Raw genomic sequence first — 16,314 nt, 5'->3', positions numbered from 1 at the left:
GACCCTCCGCCAGCAAAAGATTCCCACTTGCTATACTGTGAGCTCTTCACAGGGGGGCGGGAAGGGACCCGCAGGACCTCCGAGGTGCGCCTGTGTCACAGGATAAAGACGCAAGGTCCAAGCTCGAAAGAGTGCGCATGGCGCGGAGGGAGAGACCCCGGGCCCGTGTCTGCTTGTCTAACGGATGAACAAAGGGGTCAAACAGGAGGAATTGTGATGAGAAACCAAAGCAGGGACGTCCTTGCTTGCTCTTCAGCAACTCAGCACAGACTAACCACACTCCTCTGGTCTGTGGATGGAGAACGGGGCCAGGGCTCTGGCTGGGTGGCGGCCCAGGGGGGTGCGGGAGGAGCGGGAAGCTGAAGTCAGAGGAAGCAGGGCGTGTGTCCCGAGCCCTTGAGCCTGGCTGCCACCTGCACTCGGGCCTGCAGGAGGGCGGGAGGCCCAGCCTCACCGACATTCCGACTCACCTGGCTGGGGACGGGTCTGGGATTAGCATTTCCTGAAAAGCTCCCAGGGAATTCTTTTCTCCCAGGATTCTATGTTTGTATATACTTTTATTGACTGTAATTTTGCAGTCAGATTTGACTCTTCCCCCAAGGAGGGCTGATGCGCAGCCAGGGTGGGGACCCTCCTCCCCACGACTGTGGAACAGGCTGGAGGAGACGCAGTGACGAGCAGCCCTCGGACCGTTTTGCAGTCACTGTGTGTAGGTCCTGTGACACCCAAGCACCTGCCCCGAGGTGCTCAACGAAATGGCCGCGCCTCACAGAGGCCGGGGACAGGGCCGGCGGGGCCTGAGCGTAGCTGTGAAAGCGCCCGGCTCCAGGACAGACGATCCAGCTGGTTCCTGGTTGGCCACGTGTGAGGCAGAGGGGAGGCTGGCTGGGCCTCCCCGAGCCGCCCCTCGTCGCTAACACAGGAGCACGCAGACCTCTAGGTTTCCGGGTGGTGCGGCCGGTGCAGTGCGGCACGCCCAGTAACACCTCTCCCAAGGGCACGACCCAGCCCCGGGCTCGGGGATTGGCCACCTCGCACTCTGATGAGGCAGGGACACCGCCACCCGCTCTAGGAGGCCACCGTTTCCTGGGCGGCCTGACCAAGTCCCATCTCCCAGGCCCGCCTCCGGGTCAGCACTGCTACCAGGTGAGGTGAGCGGTGGGGGCTGGGACACACCGAGAGGAGACGAGGGTCCATGCCGCCCGACCCCCCGCTTTCTCCTCAGGCCTTAGGGGTCCTCTATGCACGAAGGGGCTGTGACGCCACAGGAAAGGATGCGTCATCGCTGCCAGTATTTCCATGACCCTCATGTTGGTGCTGCCGTGTCCAGGCTGTGACTGCCAGGCCTGCTCTGGACGCTCTCTCCACAGCTGCCCTGTCTGGAGCTTAGCTCCCACCTCTTCTACAAATACCGGCCACGGAGGCTCAGAGACCCGGTCACTGCCAAGGTCCAGCAGCTGGTAGTAGGCACTTGCTTCCAGCTCAGTTTTGTCTCCTGAGCCCTTAGCTATTATCTGCACTGGCTCCTACAGGGCTCCCTTTAGGCTAAAATAACGCATACGCTACCAATGAGTTCAAAGTCGAGTGTGTGAGCTCTGGGATCACAGCCAGGACAGACCCGCTGCGGGGTAGACGCCGTGCACAGTCCGCAAGGCTCTGAGGTCTGAGTCCCACACGGGCCCCCTTGCCAGGCACGCTGGGCACGGCATGCACGCCTGCTCCAGCCGGGCCTTTGCCCGGCACTTGTCCCTGCAGGAGCTCCAGCTGTCACAGGACTTGCATCCTTATTCCCTGGGGTCCCTGCTCTAATGTCAGCTCCTCAGGAGGTCAGGGACTCGGTCTGTGGCCTCTGGACCCCCAGTGCCTAGAACAGTGCCCAGCACAGGTAGGCATGCAAGAAATCTCTGAATGGATATGAATGCTCAGCAAGGCCAGCAGGTGGCAGAGCGCATGCCAGCCGGGCTCCCACGCTGCTCTGGGCACCTGGACAAGCCGCCTCCTTGTAGGTGGGAGGACCCTCCTCCCCAGGAGGCTGAGTGCTCCCAGGTCAGCCCCTGCACGAGCAGCGTGAACTTGTTAGTCATCATTAGCAGCTGAGAGGTTCGGGAGCTGACGCCAGCCGAGTGGAGGAGGGCTACCTGCTTCCCTGGCCAAGCCCCTGCAATGACAGGCCCCTCCACAGAGGAAGGAAGGACGCTTCCAACACCACTGCAAGGCAGCTGCGCAGGACGTACTCGCACTGGGGAGTTACAGACCATTCAAAAGCCTGGTCGCCACTCCCCCACTGCGAGTTTCTCTGTACCACGCCACGGTGGAAACGCACGAGCAACCACATGAGCACCTGTCAAGGGCGTACAGATACAAGGACCCAGCGTGAGAGCCAGGACCAGGTCCCTCACTAGCTGGTGAGAGGCAACTGGACAAGGACGCTAACAAAGCAAGACTCCGCGTGTCTGAGACTCACCCTCAGCCTCACAGGTAAGGGGCTTCCTGGACTCCCAGCCTGCCTGCGGCCCAGCCCTCGCTCCACCCTGGCCCCCAGGAGGTCCCTGCTGCAATGCTTGGGGCGGGGGGGTAGGGGGGGAGACCTCGGCCCTCCTACTGCACCTCTGTGACGTAACCCGCACCCAGGGGACCAGACTAGACACACGGCAAGGCAGGTTTGTGCTCCTATCGCCCAAGCATCTCCCTGACACCAAGCGCAGACCCCGGCTGCAGACGGCAAGGCCCTGGACCGGCGGGGAGACGGCTGGTCTCAAGCCGGGGCTTAGCGCTAATGCAGGATCCGGGCAAATGATGAAATCTGAGAACTGGCTTCCCCGCCTGAAAACTGGGGGTGACACTGCCCAAGGCTTTTGTGGGAGCTGCATAACAGAAAATACAGAGAGAGCACCTGGTAAATATTCAAGGGCAGCCCAGGCATTAGCTATGGCACAGCAGCAGGCCTTCACTAAACGCTGCCAAATAAAATAGACACTAAAAACGAAGCCCCGCTCTGGGCCCCCTTTGACCCAGCAAGCCTCTGGGAAGGAGGAAGGTGGGGTTTGGGAAGCCGTTTCTGTGCTCACAGAACAGAGACAAGCGAACACTCTGGCCTCCCCCGCCAGCCGAGGCCTTGAGCACCCAGAGGTGCAGCACCTGGGCAGCGAGGGACAGACGGCGCTGCTTCCACACTCCAACAGCTGGGAGACACGCGTGAACATGTACACACTAGCAAGAGAGTTACGTGGCCGCAGGGCTGACGGGAGAGACAGTGAAAGCAGCGCTGACGCCGGAGACGCAGCGACGGGACAAGCTCAGCCTCGTGCGTGGATTCATTTGGGTGGCCTCCTTCCTGCCCACTTCTCCTCCCAGAATTTCAGACCGAGGTCTGTATGGCTTCTGGGCGGGTCTGCCTAGAAGGCTCATAAACGAAAACCACCTTCACCAAACCTCCTGGTCCCATCTCCCCTCTGCCGGGTCTCCCCAAGCGCCCCCTTGCTGTTCACTCCTCACAGCAAGTCACTCAACAAACTCTGGCTCCCTCTGCAAACCTCCAGAAGCCGCTCTCCCCCTGCTGCCCTCTGGTGCCACACCGGGAGGGCCTGGAACTCCAGGTCTCGGCCTCTCTATTCCATCTGCACCTGCTGCTAGGACGGCTATAAACCCAGACCCAACCCCCAGGGAACTCCTGAGGGTTGCCTGCCTTCCTGCATGGTCAGCTACGCCTGCCCCAGCAGGGTTCCCACACCCGACACGCTCCTCCGCCTTTCTGGCCTCAGCTGTTGTCCTGGACTTGCCACAGAGCCCCGGGCTTCTGTGCAGCCGCCCTTTTCAGGCACTGGCCTCCCGGCTTTCCCATCAGGGCCTTCCTGCAGGCCTCGAGGGCAACTTCCTCCCGCAGCTCCTGGGGGCTGGCACAGCCTCGGCAAAGGCCGGGGCTGCGGGTGCATTTCCATGCCTTCCCCACATCAGGCTGTGGCCGAGTGTAAGAGCGGGGACCGCTCTCCTCCACCCATGTCCCCAGCGCCTGACATGCCAGCCACATTGGCACCTCATTTGTTTTGGACCGACATTCGGAGCAAAAGAATGTATTGCTCTTAACAGATGAGAACCATGAAGGGAAGACCTAGTCGCGCCTCCTTACCTTCGCACTCTGACGCAGGGAAGAGGGGCGAGTACAGGGCTTTCTCCCACCAGGTCTGCTTCTCTTGACTTCTGTTCATTCCTTGTACATCAGTGCTCAACACGGGAAACTGTTTAGATTCAACCACATACAGAAAAAGTTGACACGCTTTCGGGATAAAGGAAACATTCAAGCATTAACTATGGACCACAAACCCAGTATTTTTTAATTGATGAGTTGTTTTTCTGTTCTGGACAAGGTGGGTTTAAAAAGCGAAAGTGACCATAGCATGTAAAGTGAGTTTTTCTTAAGAAGCACGTATACTGAAAGTGGAATGAAAGTCTTTAAACACGCACACACTAAAATTCTTACCAGGCAAAAACATATCACAGCAAATACCCCCAAGAAAGGCAAATTTCTAGACCTGGGAGTGCAGGCAGATGGTCTGGCGTCCCTGCTGGTGTAGGTGCTCTAGAGCAGTGGTCGGCAAACTCATTAGGCAACAGAGCCAAATATCAACAGTACAACGATTGTAATTTCTTTTGAGAGCCAAATTTTTGAAACTTAAACTATATAGGTAAGTACATTGTTATTAACTTAATTAGGGTCCTCCTAAGGCTTAGGAAGAGCCACACTCAAGGGGCCAAAGAACCGCATGTGGCTCGCGAGCTGCAGTTTGCCGACCACGGCTCTAGAGAAAATGGGAGACCCTACTCTTTGCACACCAGGCTCGAGGGAGTCAAGGAAGAAGAAATGGTACAGAAGGAAATTTTATAGCCAGTTTTTGGCCCAAATGTGTTTAAAACAGCATTACTTGCTTCAGTGAGAACCAGAAGGAAGGTGAGACTAAAAACCCGATAATATGCCAAAACCGGTTTGGCTCAGTGGATAGAGCGTCAGCCTGTGGACTGAGAGGTCCCGGGTTCGATTCCGGTCAAGGGCATGTACCTGGGTTGCGTGCACATCCCCAGTGGGAGATGTGCAGGAGGCAGCTGATCGAAGTTTCCCTCTAATCGATGTTTCTGGCTCTCTATCTCTCTCCCTTCCTCTCTGTGAAAAATCAATAAAATATATTTAAAAAAATAAAAAAATAAAAACCCGATAATGATGCTGAGAGTAATTCCAATTTCCAGGACATGGCCTTGGAAAGGGGGGAGGGGGGTTGGGGAGAAGGGGGGGCTCTGAGGGCAGGAAACCGGCACACACTCGCTGCATCTCCCTGGCCCTGCAGAGGGCACCAGGCCCCGAGGGGACGAGTCTGAATCCAGGCTACATCCTGGACAAGTGCAACTCTCAGGTCCCAGCCAGATCCCGCCCACCTGCTGGGCAGTGTGGCCAGTGGTCAAAGGCAGCAGGTGTCCGTGGGTGGTAATTAGAGTCTGTGGCAGCTGCGGTGCCCACATGCATCCTGGCTGCTGGTGGCCAGGGCAACCCTCTGCCATGCTCCTCCTTCCCTCTCCCCAGGGAAGGCCTGGTCTGGTGTCTTCACCTCCCACAGCCCCAGCCCTCTCCACAGATGTCTGCTCAGTGTACAGGCCTGTGGACACTGCGCACATCTTTATCGTTTTAGGAGACCTTCATTAGTGTTCAAGTTTAAATTCTGTTTTAGCAACTAATACTCATCAGTTCTCTAAAAGGACTGTTACTCTCTTAAAGTACTTTGTGGACTACAACTTTTTGATTTAGCAACTGGGTGTTTTTCATTATTTAACTAAAAGGGAAACACACTTCCAGCTTTCATTTTTGCTTAACATAACTTCCCAGAAATACGCCTAGATCTGAAATGGAAGTTGCGCTGTCACCCAGTGTCAGCTCGCCGCCACTATCCCCTCCTGAGCTCACCCTAACAAGAACAACAGCACTGCGATTCGAGCAACAGAAACCAAGGCGGGAGGGACTGCCCAGGCGAGGCTTCACGCAAACGAGACCAGCAAAACGCCAGGTGTGCAGGCTGGGGGGTCCGGGCACCACCCAGGAGCTGGGTCGGCGGGAGCGAGGCGGAGGCGCCGTACGGGTGAGCCGCACTGCACGCTGAACGGCAGGACCAGGGCTCATGTACCTCTGTGTGCACAAGGCAGGTCGGGCGTCTGCGGCCCCGCAGAAGACGCCTGCCTAAAGCTCCCTCTCGTGCTGGAACACTGGGAAGAGCGTGCCAGTTTCTGCCAGTTTGAAGAATTCTCTTGCATCCTCCATGAGAGGGGCAATCCCAACGGCAGGGACTTTTTGTCCTGTTCATGCTACACTGAACACACCATCCACGTACATGCGTTAGTGTTCCCGCTGCCTGGCCTCCTCATTTGTATTCTGTTAATATGGTTAACAAGCTCGGGCCGGGCGCCGCTGATGAGCGGAGGCCTGTGCGCCAAAAGGACGCCAGGTCAGTTCCGCGTCAGGCCACAGCCTGGGCTTCCGGCTGGATGCCCGGAGGGGGGTGCAGGAGAGGGGATGACTGATGTCTCTCTCATTGATGTTTCTCTCTCTCTCTCCCCCCATTTCTCTAAAGTCAATAAAGACAATTTAAATATGTAGCTAATACACAAGATTATATTTGTCTCAGGTGCACAACATGGACAGACCCAAGGCCGGGACCGCCACAGCCAGTGACCACCTGACACCTATGACCTCTGCCAAACGAATACGCGTCCTTCTACGCCATCTTCCCGCTGAGCCCTTCGCACCTTCCAGGCTGCACAGCGAGGACGACGTGCCTTAAGTGAAGTCTGTTTAATGTAGCAATTCGACTTCTGGTTTGAGAGTGAGAGGAATGGAGAGAGTGGGGGAAAAGAGAACACCGCCTGCCCGAGCCAGCACACCTGCCCGGGCACCCCCCGCCCCCAGGCCGCTCCTGAAGCTGCCGGCCACCAGACTGATTACGGACACTCCTCCGGCCGCCAAGCCTTACCCAGCCTCCCCCTCCACAGCACTGGCCGTGCTCACTGAGCAAGGCGCTGCAAACGTGCTGTCGCTGTTCCTTGCGCCAGCACCAAGCAGCACCCGGCGTGACAGGCTCTTCACGGGGTGGGGTGGGGGGGAGAGAGCGAGAGAGAGACCAACTGAACCCAGAGAGCCAGACCCGCCCGCCCAGCGATGAGCAGCGCTCGGGAATGCCAGCAGTTGGAAGGGGCAGAGGCTCCGTTACACTCGCGGCGTGTTCCTGGTTCTGGTGAAGAGGAAGGACTGGGGTTCCTGTGAGTCGTGCTCCGGGACTGACTTTGCCACAGTCCGTTCTATTATCTGGGCCGCAAAAGGAAAAGAAAGCCCCCATACACCTGTTCTGTAGAAGGAAAAGGAAATGTACGGGAAGAGAAGCAGAGAGCAACAGGGACTAACGAGAGACTGGAGTCTGGCTGCTTGAAGTCTGTTTCCCTTACCGACAGGAAGTGCTAACCAGAGCGAGAACTCGGCTCTGCCCCTCAGACGGGGGTCTGGGACAGATGCTTACCCGCTGGACCTAGTGTCCTCGGCAGCCACAGGGGACCGGCTGCAGGTCTCTGCGGGCATGCGGTGCACAGCAGCGGGGACGGTCACATGGTCGGTGGCTCCGGCTCCCCCCTCGCCCCCCCACACTGCCTGCCCCACGGCCTCCTCTCCAGAACTGAGCTCCTGCAGCTGCACAACACAGTTACTCACACGGACAGACCGGGGCGGCAGTCGCCACGGGAAGTCTAGTGACCATCTGACCTCTATGACCTTTGCCAAACGCATGTGTTCTTCTATGGCCCAGGCCCCCGCCTCGGTTCTGTGCTTCCAAGTGCAGGGCACCAAGATGGTAATCAAGCAGGTGACAGTGTCCCGCGACACACACTGCTAGCCCTCAGGAGCCGGGAGCTACTGCGGGCAGGGCCTGCACACGTAAGTTCGTTTCAAGCCCCTTGACCTTCGCCCATGCTGTTCCTCCTGCCTGTGTGCCTGCCTCCTTTCTGCCTGAGCCCGCAGGTTGTTAAGACGTCGCCCTGATTCTCGGGGGGTGAGGGCTCGCCTTGGGCTCCCGGGCACCCTGTGCTCCTGGCGCCATGCCCCCGACCATGCAGTCTCAAATTACCTGAAGATAAGGGACCCGCCGGGCAAATCATGGTGCATCCACACAACGGAACCATGTGCAGAAAATAGAGGAAGGGGGATTATAATGAAGTGCCATTTCAGTAAAAAGAACAAATAGGAGGAAATAGATGTGACCACATATTTGCATACAATGCGGAACACACACTCAGAGGAGACCCCAGAACCCCCCCGTGGCTGTGGCTGTGGCTGTGGCTGGGGAGGAACCCTCACTGTGCGCTCCGTCTTTAAGTTTGGATCTTGAACCACATGAATGAATTACCTACTTCAACCAAAATAAGTGATCTGTTTACAGAGTGGTCTGGGACTAGACTGGCTTCCTTGGGGGCAGGGACAATGCCTAGTCAGGTATGTGATACATGTTTGCTGATGGGAACTTTGGGAAATAGTCATTCATGCTCCTGGGCACCCATTCTACTAGAAATCCTGCATGTGTAGCCCACGTGCTTGGACACGGTGGGACGCCCAGACTGCCCTCGGTGGCCTGTCCTCACCCAGGGAAGGGGAGCCCTGCAGCAGCTCTGAGGCTGACCAGGTGGTGAGAGAGGAAGGCCGGGCTCTGCTCCCAGCCCGACCCCATGCTGTCCCTCAGGCCCCTCCACCCCTCAGGGATCTATGAAGTGAGCTCAGACCAGCTCTGCACTGTGGTGCCGCGGTCGAGAGACGAGGGCTGATGGTACCAACAACACCTGCACTATCAGGCGACCGGCAATGTCCTCTGAGGACTGTACTGGTGCTATAACCTTCCAGGCAACCCAGACGCTGGTAACACGGAAATACATCAACATACTAGCAAGCGAGGCACATGGTAGTGTAGTGGCTGAGGTGGAATCGCTTCTCCCCTCCTTTTCTTTCTTCCCAATCTGGAGCCAGGTGAGATACAAAGTACAGAAAGGAATGTTTAAGGACGAAAAGCGGGCAGTAAACAAAAGGCGGGCAACATTGTTTTTGTTCTCAGCAAGTTAAGATTCACTGTTTCAATTCAGTTGAAGGCAGCCGTTCTCAATCTGTGGGTCGCGACCCCTTTGGCGGTCGAATGACCCTTTCACAGGGGTCGCCTAAGACCATCCTGCATATCAGATATTTACATGACGATTCATCACAGTAGCAACATGACAGTGATGAAGTAGCAACGAAAATAATCTTATGGTTGGGTCCCAACATGAGGAACTGTATTTAAAGGGCCAGAAGGTTGAGAACCACTGGTCTAAGGACATCCAGCAAGCTAATTAGGGCAGCATTCCTGTCATCTGGGGCCTTCCTGCCATCACATGCACCCAGGCAGGGACGGACAAATGAGGAGGGCACCCGGTCTGTATGCACAGGGGCTTCCAATCTAATGAGAGGAAGTACAGAAGTGACTCATGAAGAATGGAAAATGCAATAAAAGAAGAGGCATGTGATGCAGGGAAAATTAAGAGCAGAGAGAACTGCTTCTGATGGGGCGGGGGAGTGGAGTGGGAGAGGCGAGAGGAACTAGGGAACGCGCCAGGGAAGGAGGAGGGATCTGAGGGCTCCGGCACGGGGAGGACTCGGATGTGCCAATGGTGGTGGAGTGCGCAGGACACATGGGAGGAAGGTGACTCGTGGCTGCTCCCGGGCGCAGGTGTGATGGCTCCTCACCACCTGCAGCACCTCTCAGCAGCTAGCTGCTCCTGCAAGCCAGTTGCTGCTCCACCGAATGCTGGCCGGAGTGGGCAGACCATTGTGCTCTTGGGAAGCAGGTGACTGCTTTAAGTGGTATTTCTTGGACAATTAATTTAAGCTGAAGCACTCCTAGGAGCACAGAGGGGACAGTGGCTCCCATTAAGTGACTCCTGCTCTCACTCGTCACTTCGGGAACCTGCGCTGGGGTGAGCTGAGGTGCCTGCGCAGAGGTTCTGTGGGAGCTGCTGGGTTGCACATGGGCTGTGGGCTAGTTTTTACACGTAGCAAATGGACTGCAGAGAACGCTACACAGGTTCCCCGATTTCAATGCTGCAGAGGCAGTTAGATGGACTCGCTGCTGCTTCTGAAGAGCAGTGTGGAGGGCAGTTAGACATGGGCAGAGTGAGGATGACGGGCCAGCTACAGAAGGCCACCAGGGCGGAAAGCCCCGGGGGCTTGGCAACGGACAATTGTAGGGTGAGCTTTCCTCCCCTAGCATACGCTGCTCATGCGGTTTGGACCGCCTGACCTTTCATGTCTCTGATCATCCAGTTTAGACCCCCGACCTTCCCTCCCTAGGCTAACATCTAGGCCTCAGTGTATTTTAGCTTCAGGACCAGAAAAGCAGCACAGTCAGACAATCAACCCCATGGCTGCCCTCAGAACCAGCTGCATTAGATAATGAGCCTCTGCCCCGGCGCCAATCAATCAGTGGAAACCCCGACCCTGAAGGACCCACCTGGAAAACTGCTGCATATGCTACTGAGATCGTCCCCTGGGTCCTCCCCTACACTCTCCACCCTTAAAGCCTTAGGATGCGGACCCAGCACATTCTCCCCAGGAGCACGGCTGTGCCGTTCCCCTCCTCTCCCTCTCCCCGCAAGCATGACACCTTCACCTTCCTCACTTCTCAGCTCCAAGGGCCCTTTCTTTCCCTCTATAACTTGTTTCCTAAGCACATTTCTTCTACAAATGACTTCTACCTCTGTGATTTTCTAAATAAATGTTCTCTTATAGGTTGAGTCTTGGCTCTGAATTCTTTCTTACCCAGAACTCAAGTACCGAGGTGGTCTGACCCCCCTGTTCTAGCACCTGGTGCTCTCTGATTCATCAACTTTGAAAGCTGTAATGCTTATATATTAGGTTTTGCTTTAAGCATAATACATGCATGTTAAGACAACACATGAGAACCTTAGACCCACTGATTTATTTTTAAATGTCTTTTCTCTGCATAAAATGTCTAGTTTAAGTTTATAAACATCAAGTCCATTTTAAATCCTTATGTAAAACCATAAGGATGATCAATTTTAAGACAGTTACGCACATTCCTCAATAACTTACCACCATCGTTCCTTGCCTGTTCTTGGGGTACAGTCTGTCAAACCCCTTTATGGACACCCACACATAGACACATACCTCCTCCAGCTGTCCGGAAGGAACCGGGTTATCTTCATAGGCAGGGAACTGACAACCTGCTTTGCAACTGCAGAAATTAGCGTCTTCCTCACATGGGGCCATTATTTTACAATTTGCCTCTGAGCTTTCCACACCGGTGCCCAGGGGCTCGCTCCCGCTGCACTCCAGGCACTGGGCCTGTTTCCCCACCGGCTCCTCCTGCGCATCCAGGGATGTCTGCGCGCTCTTCTCCATCCCCGACTTCTTCAGCCGGGGCAGGAACTTCCCCGACTCCAGTTCCGACTTCCCGTAGTAATGGCCTTCTTTCTGCGCATCTTCTTCCAGGGGCTTGAGATCTGCCTGTGGATCTTCGAACGCATCAACCTGAGGAGGAACGGGGAGACTGGCTTCGTCTTTCTCAGACTCAAACTCGGACTCGCTCCCCGCTCCAGGGGACAGTTCAGATGCGGAAATGGGGCGGAAGTGAGTCCTAGGCGAGATCCGAATGGCCCTGTACTGGGTTCTGTCGACGCCGCAGATCCTGGGGTGGAACACATCACTGTCGGAGTCGGAGCAGAGGATGGACTTCGGCTTGAAACCAGGGCTGAAAGACGCAATCCCTTCGGGCTCAAAGGAGCACTCCACGTGAAGAACTTGGGAAAACGGATTGTTCAAGTCGAAGGAAGAGAATGAATACTCGAGTCCAGGATCTTCAACTTGAAAGTTGCCACAAGCTCCCAGGAAGTCTTCATGGAAGACAAAGGAAAACCCCTTATTTAACCCGCCCTCCCCCGTCCTCGGCGGGTCGCTCTGCTCCAGCGCCACGAGGGGCTTCCACAGCTGCCGGTGGCCGGGAGCGAAGCTGTTTCCCGGCGTCATGAAGACGTCCGTGCCGGCGATGGTCACCACGTCGGAGGCCGCGCACTGCAGCAGGCTTCCCTTCGCGTGGCTGGGCGGCACCACCGCCCACTCCCCGTCGCTGCTGAAGGTCTTCAGCTCTCCATACACGCCCCCGAGAATGAAGGCGTTCTCCTTCTCCTGGGCCACGTCCCAAGGCTTGGAGGGTGTGGTGTAGTCGCCACCGTCCACCTTGGACAGCTCGCCCGAAACAAAGGCGCGCTTCTCCAGGTTCTCCTTCTGCCCCTCCCACAGGTGGTACTCCGACCGCTGCACGGCCTTGCTGGGCTCCCGGAGCGGCTCCCCCTCATCTTCAGCGTCCAGACAGCAGCAATAGTTATTCACGTCTGTCGAGAACAGCTCATCAGCAGCTCCTTCGACTTCCACCAGCGCCACGGAGTTCCTCTCCGCCAGCTGTGTCCAGATGTCTTTAATGACCCCTGGCCCGTAGCCGTCTCCACCGGGGCTGCTCCCACAACGCACGTGCGTAGGTTCAAAGGTTTTGTTCTCTGGTTTTTGTTCGAGCTGAATACCACAGACAGATTCTAGTTTCGATTTTTTTTTTAAAACTAACGTGGGAATTTCTCCTAAAGTTCTACTGTTTTGTTGGCAAGTTTCATCTTGCAAAAAATCTAGAAGTTCTTCATCTACATAATTTGACGAGACTCTAGGAACCACATAATTAACATCTTCTGCGTTAAACTGCGTGGATTCTTCCAGCTGGAGACTTAACGTCTCATTGTCCGAACGCGTTTCCTCTGAATGGGACCACGGGCTACAGGTTCTTGTGGAAAGATTAGAACAGTGTTCATTCTCTTCAAAGGCACTATTTCTGGTCCATATTAGCAACCTGGACTGTGTTTTCCCGAGTGTGTTCACACTAGAATCTGTATTTTCATTCCCCAAGTTGAGTGTTTCAAAAGAAAATGGTAGAACAGAATTACTGCATTGCACTTCAAACACTGAAAAACAAGAGTTTATACCAGATCCTTCATTAATATCTGAGAAGAGCTCTTGATTGCCGGCAAGCAGATGCGGGTCGAGGGCTGCGCCGTCTAAGATGGGAGAGAGCCTGATCGGAGACTCTCCCCCGAAGCTCTCGCCGTCGGCATCCCCGGAGCTGGATGAGCAGCACTCCCAGAACTGCGCCAGGTTGCCCAGGCCCTGCAGGAACTGGCCCTCGGCGGCCGCGGAGCTGGTGGAATCTGTCCATATTGCACGTTCCCCTTGCAACTCCATCCCATCTAACACTATGCAACATTCTGCCTCAAAATCACTTCTCTCTTTGCTTTTTTGTCGAATCATATTCAAAATCCGACTTTCTCCTTGCATTGTTTCTGAGGCACCAGGATCCAACATGGATTGATCAATGTCCACTTCATAGAAGTGTGTTAACTCTGACAGATGAATATCATCCAAGTAGCTGTTGTCCTCCGGGAGAGAACAGAATGAGGTCCCAGGGAGGTCAACCTCCTCATTTATAACCGCAGGCATTTCTACAAAGTGACCATCGATGAAAGTACCCGCTGGGAGGTATGCTTTATGAATGTTACTGTTGCTGATACAAAGACCGTGCACTGAGTCAGACAATTCTCCTATCGCCTCTGCGGTCGGATCCCGTGCATCCGGTTGGTTTCGGTACGTGGTCTCTAGTTTACTTTTCCTGCTCAAAGGAACGAAATATTCTGCAATCGGTTCGGTGTACCACAGTGGCTCTTCTTTGTATTCCTTGTCGTTTCTGCTGTCCAGGTGCAGGTCTCTGCCCTCCGCGCCGTCCGCGTCCCTCCTGCCCACCTCCTTCAATGGTCTCTTCACTCGCCTGCACAGCTGCCTGCCAGAGCCGCCACTGCTGCTGCTGCCGCCGCCGCCCACGTGGGTGATCCTTTCGGCCCTCTCGCCATGCTTCAGCGAGAGCCTGCTCTGCCCATTCCGCCCTTTCCTGTTTCGGAGGTCTCGCGCCTTGTGTCTTACTTTCACGCACTTCATGGATGCTTTTAGTTCCCCCTGATTCCCGCTCGAGCTGGAGCCCGCCTCACTGGAGCCGGAGGACCAGGAGCGAGGGCGGGCCTTGCCTTCGGGTTTGTGTCGCATTTGTTTTTTGTACAAAGCAGGCTTCTCTTCAATGGTGCCGTTCCCAAATTGGTTCTCCTTCTCATTTTTACTTCTGCTCAGGGTTTGCGCGTGTACAGCGGTGGGCACCGCCTCGCCCCTGTCCCTGCTGGCCTCGCCCTCACTGTTGCAGTCCTTGGGGGAAGCCGTGTCTGTGCTGGCTGGGGGCGCGGTGGACGATGACGAGGAGCTGGAGGAAGAGCAGACTTTAGACTTGTTCCACACGGTCATGATCTCTTGCAGGCAAACTGGCTTCTCCGAAAGCGGGGGAAACGCTTCGTAGTACCTGCAAAACAGCGCAAAGAGTTCGGAAGGGGCACTGAGATGTATTAGCCATAGTAAACATTACCAAACGGAAGCCTGGGATATTCATTTTAACAGTCAATGGTTGCATTACCCATGAATCATTAACTTTTAAATAATTAGTAACACAGTAAAATAGCCTTTACATTTAGTCCAATGTACAAAGAACCAAGATAAGCATTATAAGAATATTAAAACATGTAAAATGACAGTTTTTATCTTCAAAGTCTGAATTTTAACTAAGAAGCCGTAAGTGAAAAATATGACATAGAAAATGTAATCTTTCGATAAGAGATACCTGAATGTCATTCTCAGCTCAGACTCACTACGCTGCGGCTTACAGCTACTAATTTATGCCATGGCCATACTTCCTCAGCTGTGGAATGGAGATGACATGACTAACCTCACAGGCTTTGTGAGGCCGGGAGTGGATGCAGTTGAAAAGCTGTATAGTCAAGCAGGTGAGAGCATACACTCTGAAGCCACACTTCCTGATTCAAGTCCTGACTGTTGATTTCTAGCTGTGTGGCCTCAAGCATGTCACTTAAGAAAGGTGTCGACCTCCCCAAGCTGTGAGGAGTAAAGGAACTCGCCTATGAAATGAGTCCTGACAGCATCTTCCTGAGTGAGCGTTGCCGTGCTTTTTCTCAGGGAGAGCACAGTGCCGGCATTAAGGAGACCTCAGAATTAGCAGGGGTTGTGGTAGGCAAGCGTGCAGAAAGGACAGTGAGAGCAGGTGGACCGCAGGGCGCCTTCACGGCCCAGACACGCAGCAGTGCAGTGAGGACACTGAATGTGCAGGGCCCTGGGGACGCAGATGGGTCCGGCCTGGAGCCTGCTTCGACAGCAACCCTACGGTGAGGATGGACCTCGAGAGGCAGGCTTTAGAGGCCTGGAAAGTGGGAGATGAGCTCTCGGTTGCTAGGAAACTGGGAGCCCCAGAGAGTTCACAGCGAGCAGATGCCAGAAGGAGCCTCCAGGTGCAGGCGGCTGCCAAGGTCACACATGAAGCAGCGAAAGGCCACGCTCATGAAGGGACCTGCTCAGTCCGCAGCAGAGCTAAGAGAAACATACTGTGTGCCTCAATGTATTTTTTAATGTTCTAGGAGGCACATTAAAAGCATAAGAAGAAAACAGGTGAAATTAATTTCAATAATATATTTTACTGAACCAAATATAACCATGATAAATAACATCATTTCAACATGTAATTGATACTAAGAGATATTACTAGGATAGTTTACATTCTTTTTTACACAGAGGCTCTGAGATCTGCTGGAATTTATATTCCCAGTACGTCTCATTCTGAAGTGGCCACATTTCAAGGGCTCAACAGCCGCACGTGACTGGGGCCACCACGGTGGACAGCGCAGGGTTACACAAACCAACCACACGCTCCTCTTTCCTTAAGTTTTAGACGTTCAGAAGACCCAAATACAATGTGTAATAAAGAAGTCTGCTTGTAACACAGCTGATTTTAACAATAACCACTTACAAAGAAAGAACTAAAGTGTCTTCAGCAAACAAGTGTGGTGAGGCCCATGACTCGCCGTTCCCTCTGGAGCCAGCAGTGGGCACCTGGTTCCTGTGTGGGCAACAAGGATGTGCATGGCTCCTTTCAGCTGCCTCCGAAGACAGTGGGAATGTCCATGGTCACAGGACATGAATGGACGGCAAATAACAGCCTTGTTTCATTCATTTGCTGCACAAAGACTGATTCAATATGTAATTTAAGGACAGAACCTTATTCACCTTTGAATTCTGTGTCAAATATGCAAGTAAGTGCTCAATGTTCCCTG

At 54.6% G+C, this 16,314-nt stretch overlaps 1 protein-coding gene across 1 annotated transcript in view; it reads right to left on the bottom strand.

Moving 5' to 3' along the window:
• Window positions 1–16,314, bottom strand: part of KIAA0232 — a 74,562-nt gene that overhangs the window by 5,221 nt on the left and 53,027 nt on the right. Inside the window, exons 6-7 of the mRNA XM_081091814.1 lie at window positions 11,228–14,498; window positions 4,127–4,235 (exon numbers count right to left, since the gene is read on the bottom strand). Coding sequence (XP_080947940.1) covers window positions 4,127–4,235; window positions 11,228–14,498 — 3,380 coding nt within the window. The remainder of the gene's footprint in view (window positions 1–4,126; window positions 4,236–11,227; window positions 14,499–16,314) is intronic.

This window comes from Myotis nattereri (genome assembly GCF_964212035.1).
Source record: "Myotis nattereri genome assembly, chromosome: 1".
In the NCBI taxonomy this organism is placed as follows: domain Eukaryota; kingdom Metazoa; phylum Chordata; class Mammalia; order Chiroptera; family Vespertilionidae; genus Myotis; species Myotis nattereri.
The sequence above is the reverse complement of the archived record's forward strand: the minus strand, read 5'-3'. Positions and strand labels throughout refer to the sequence as shown.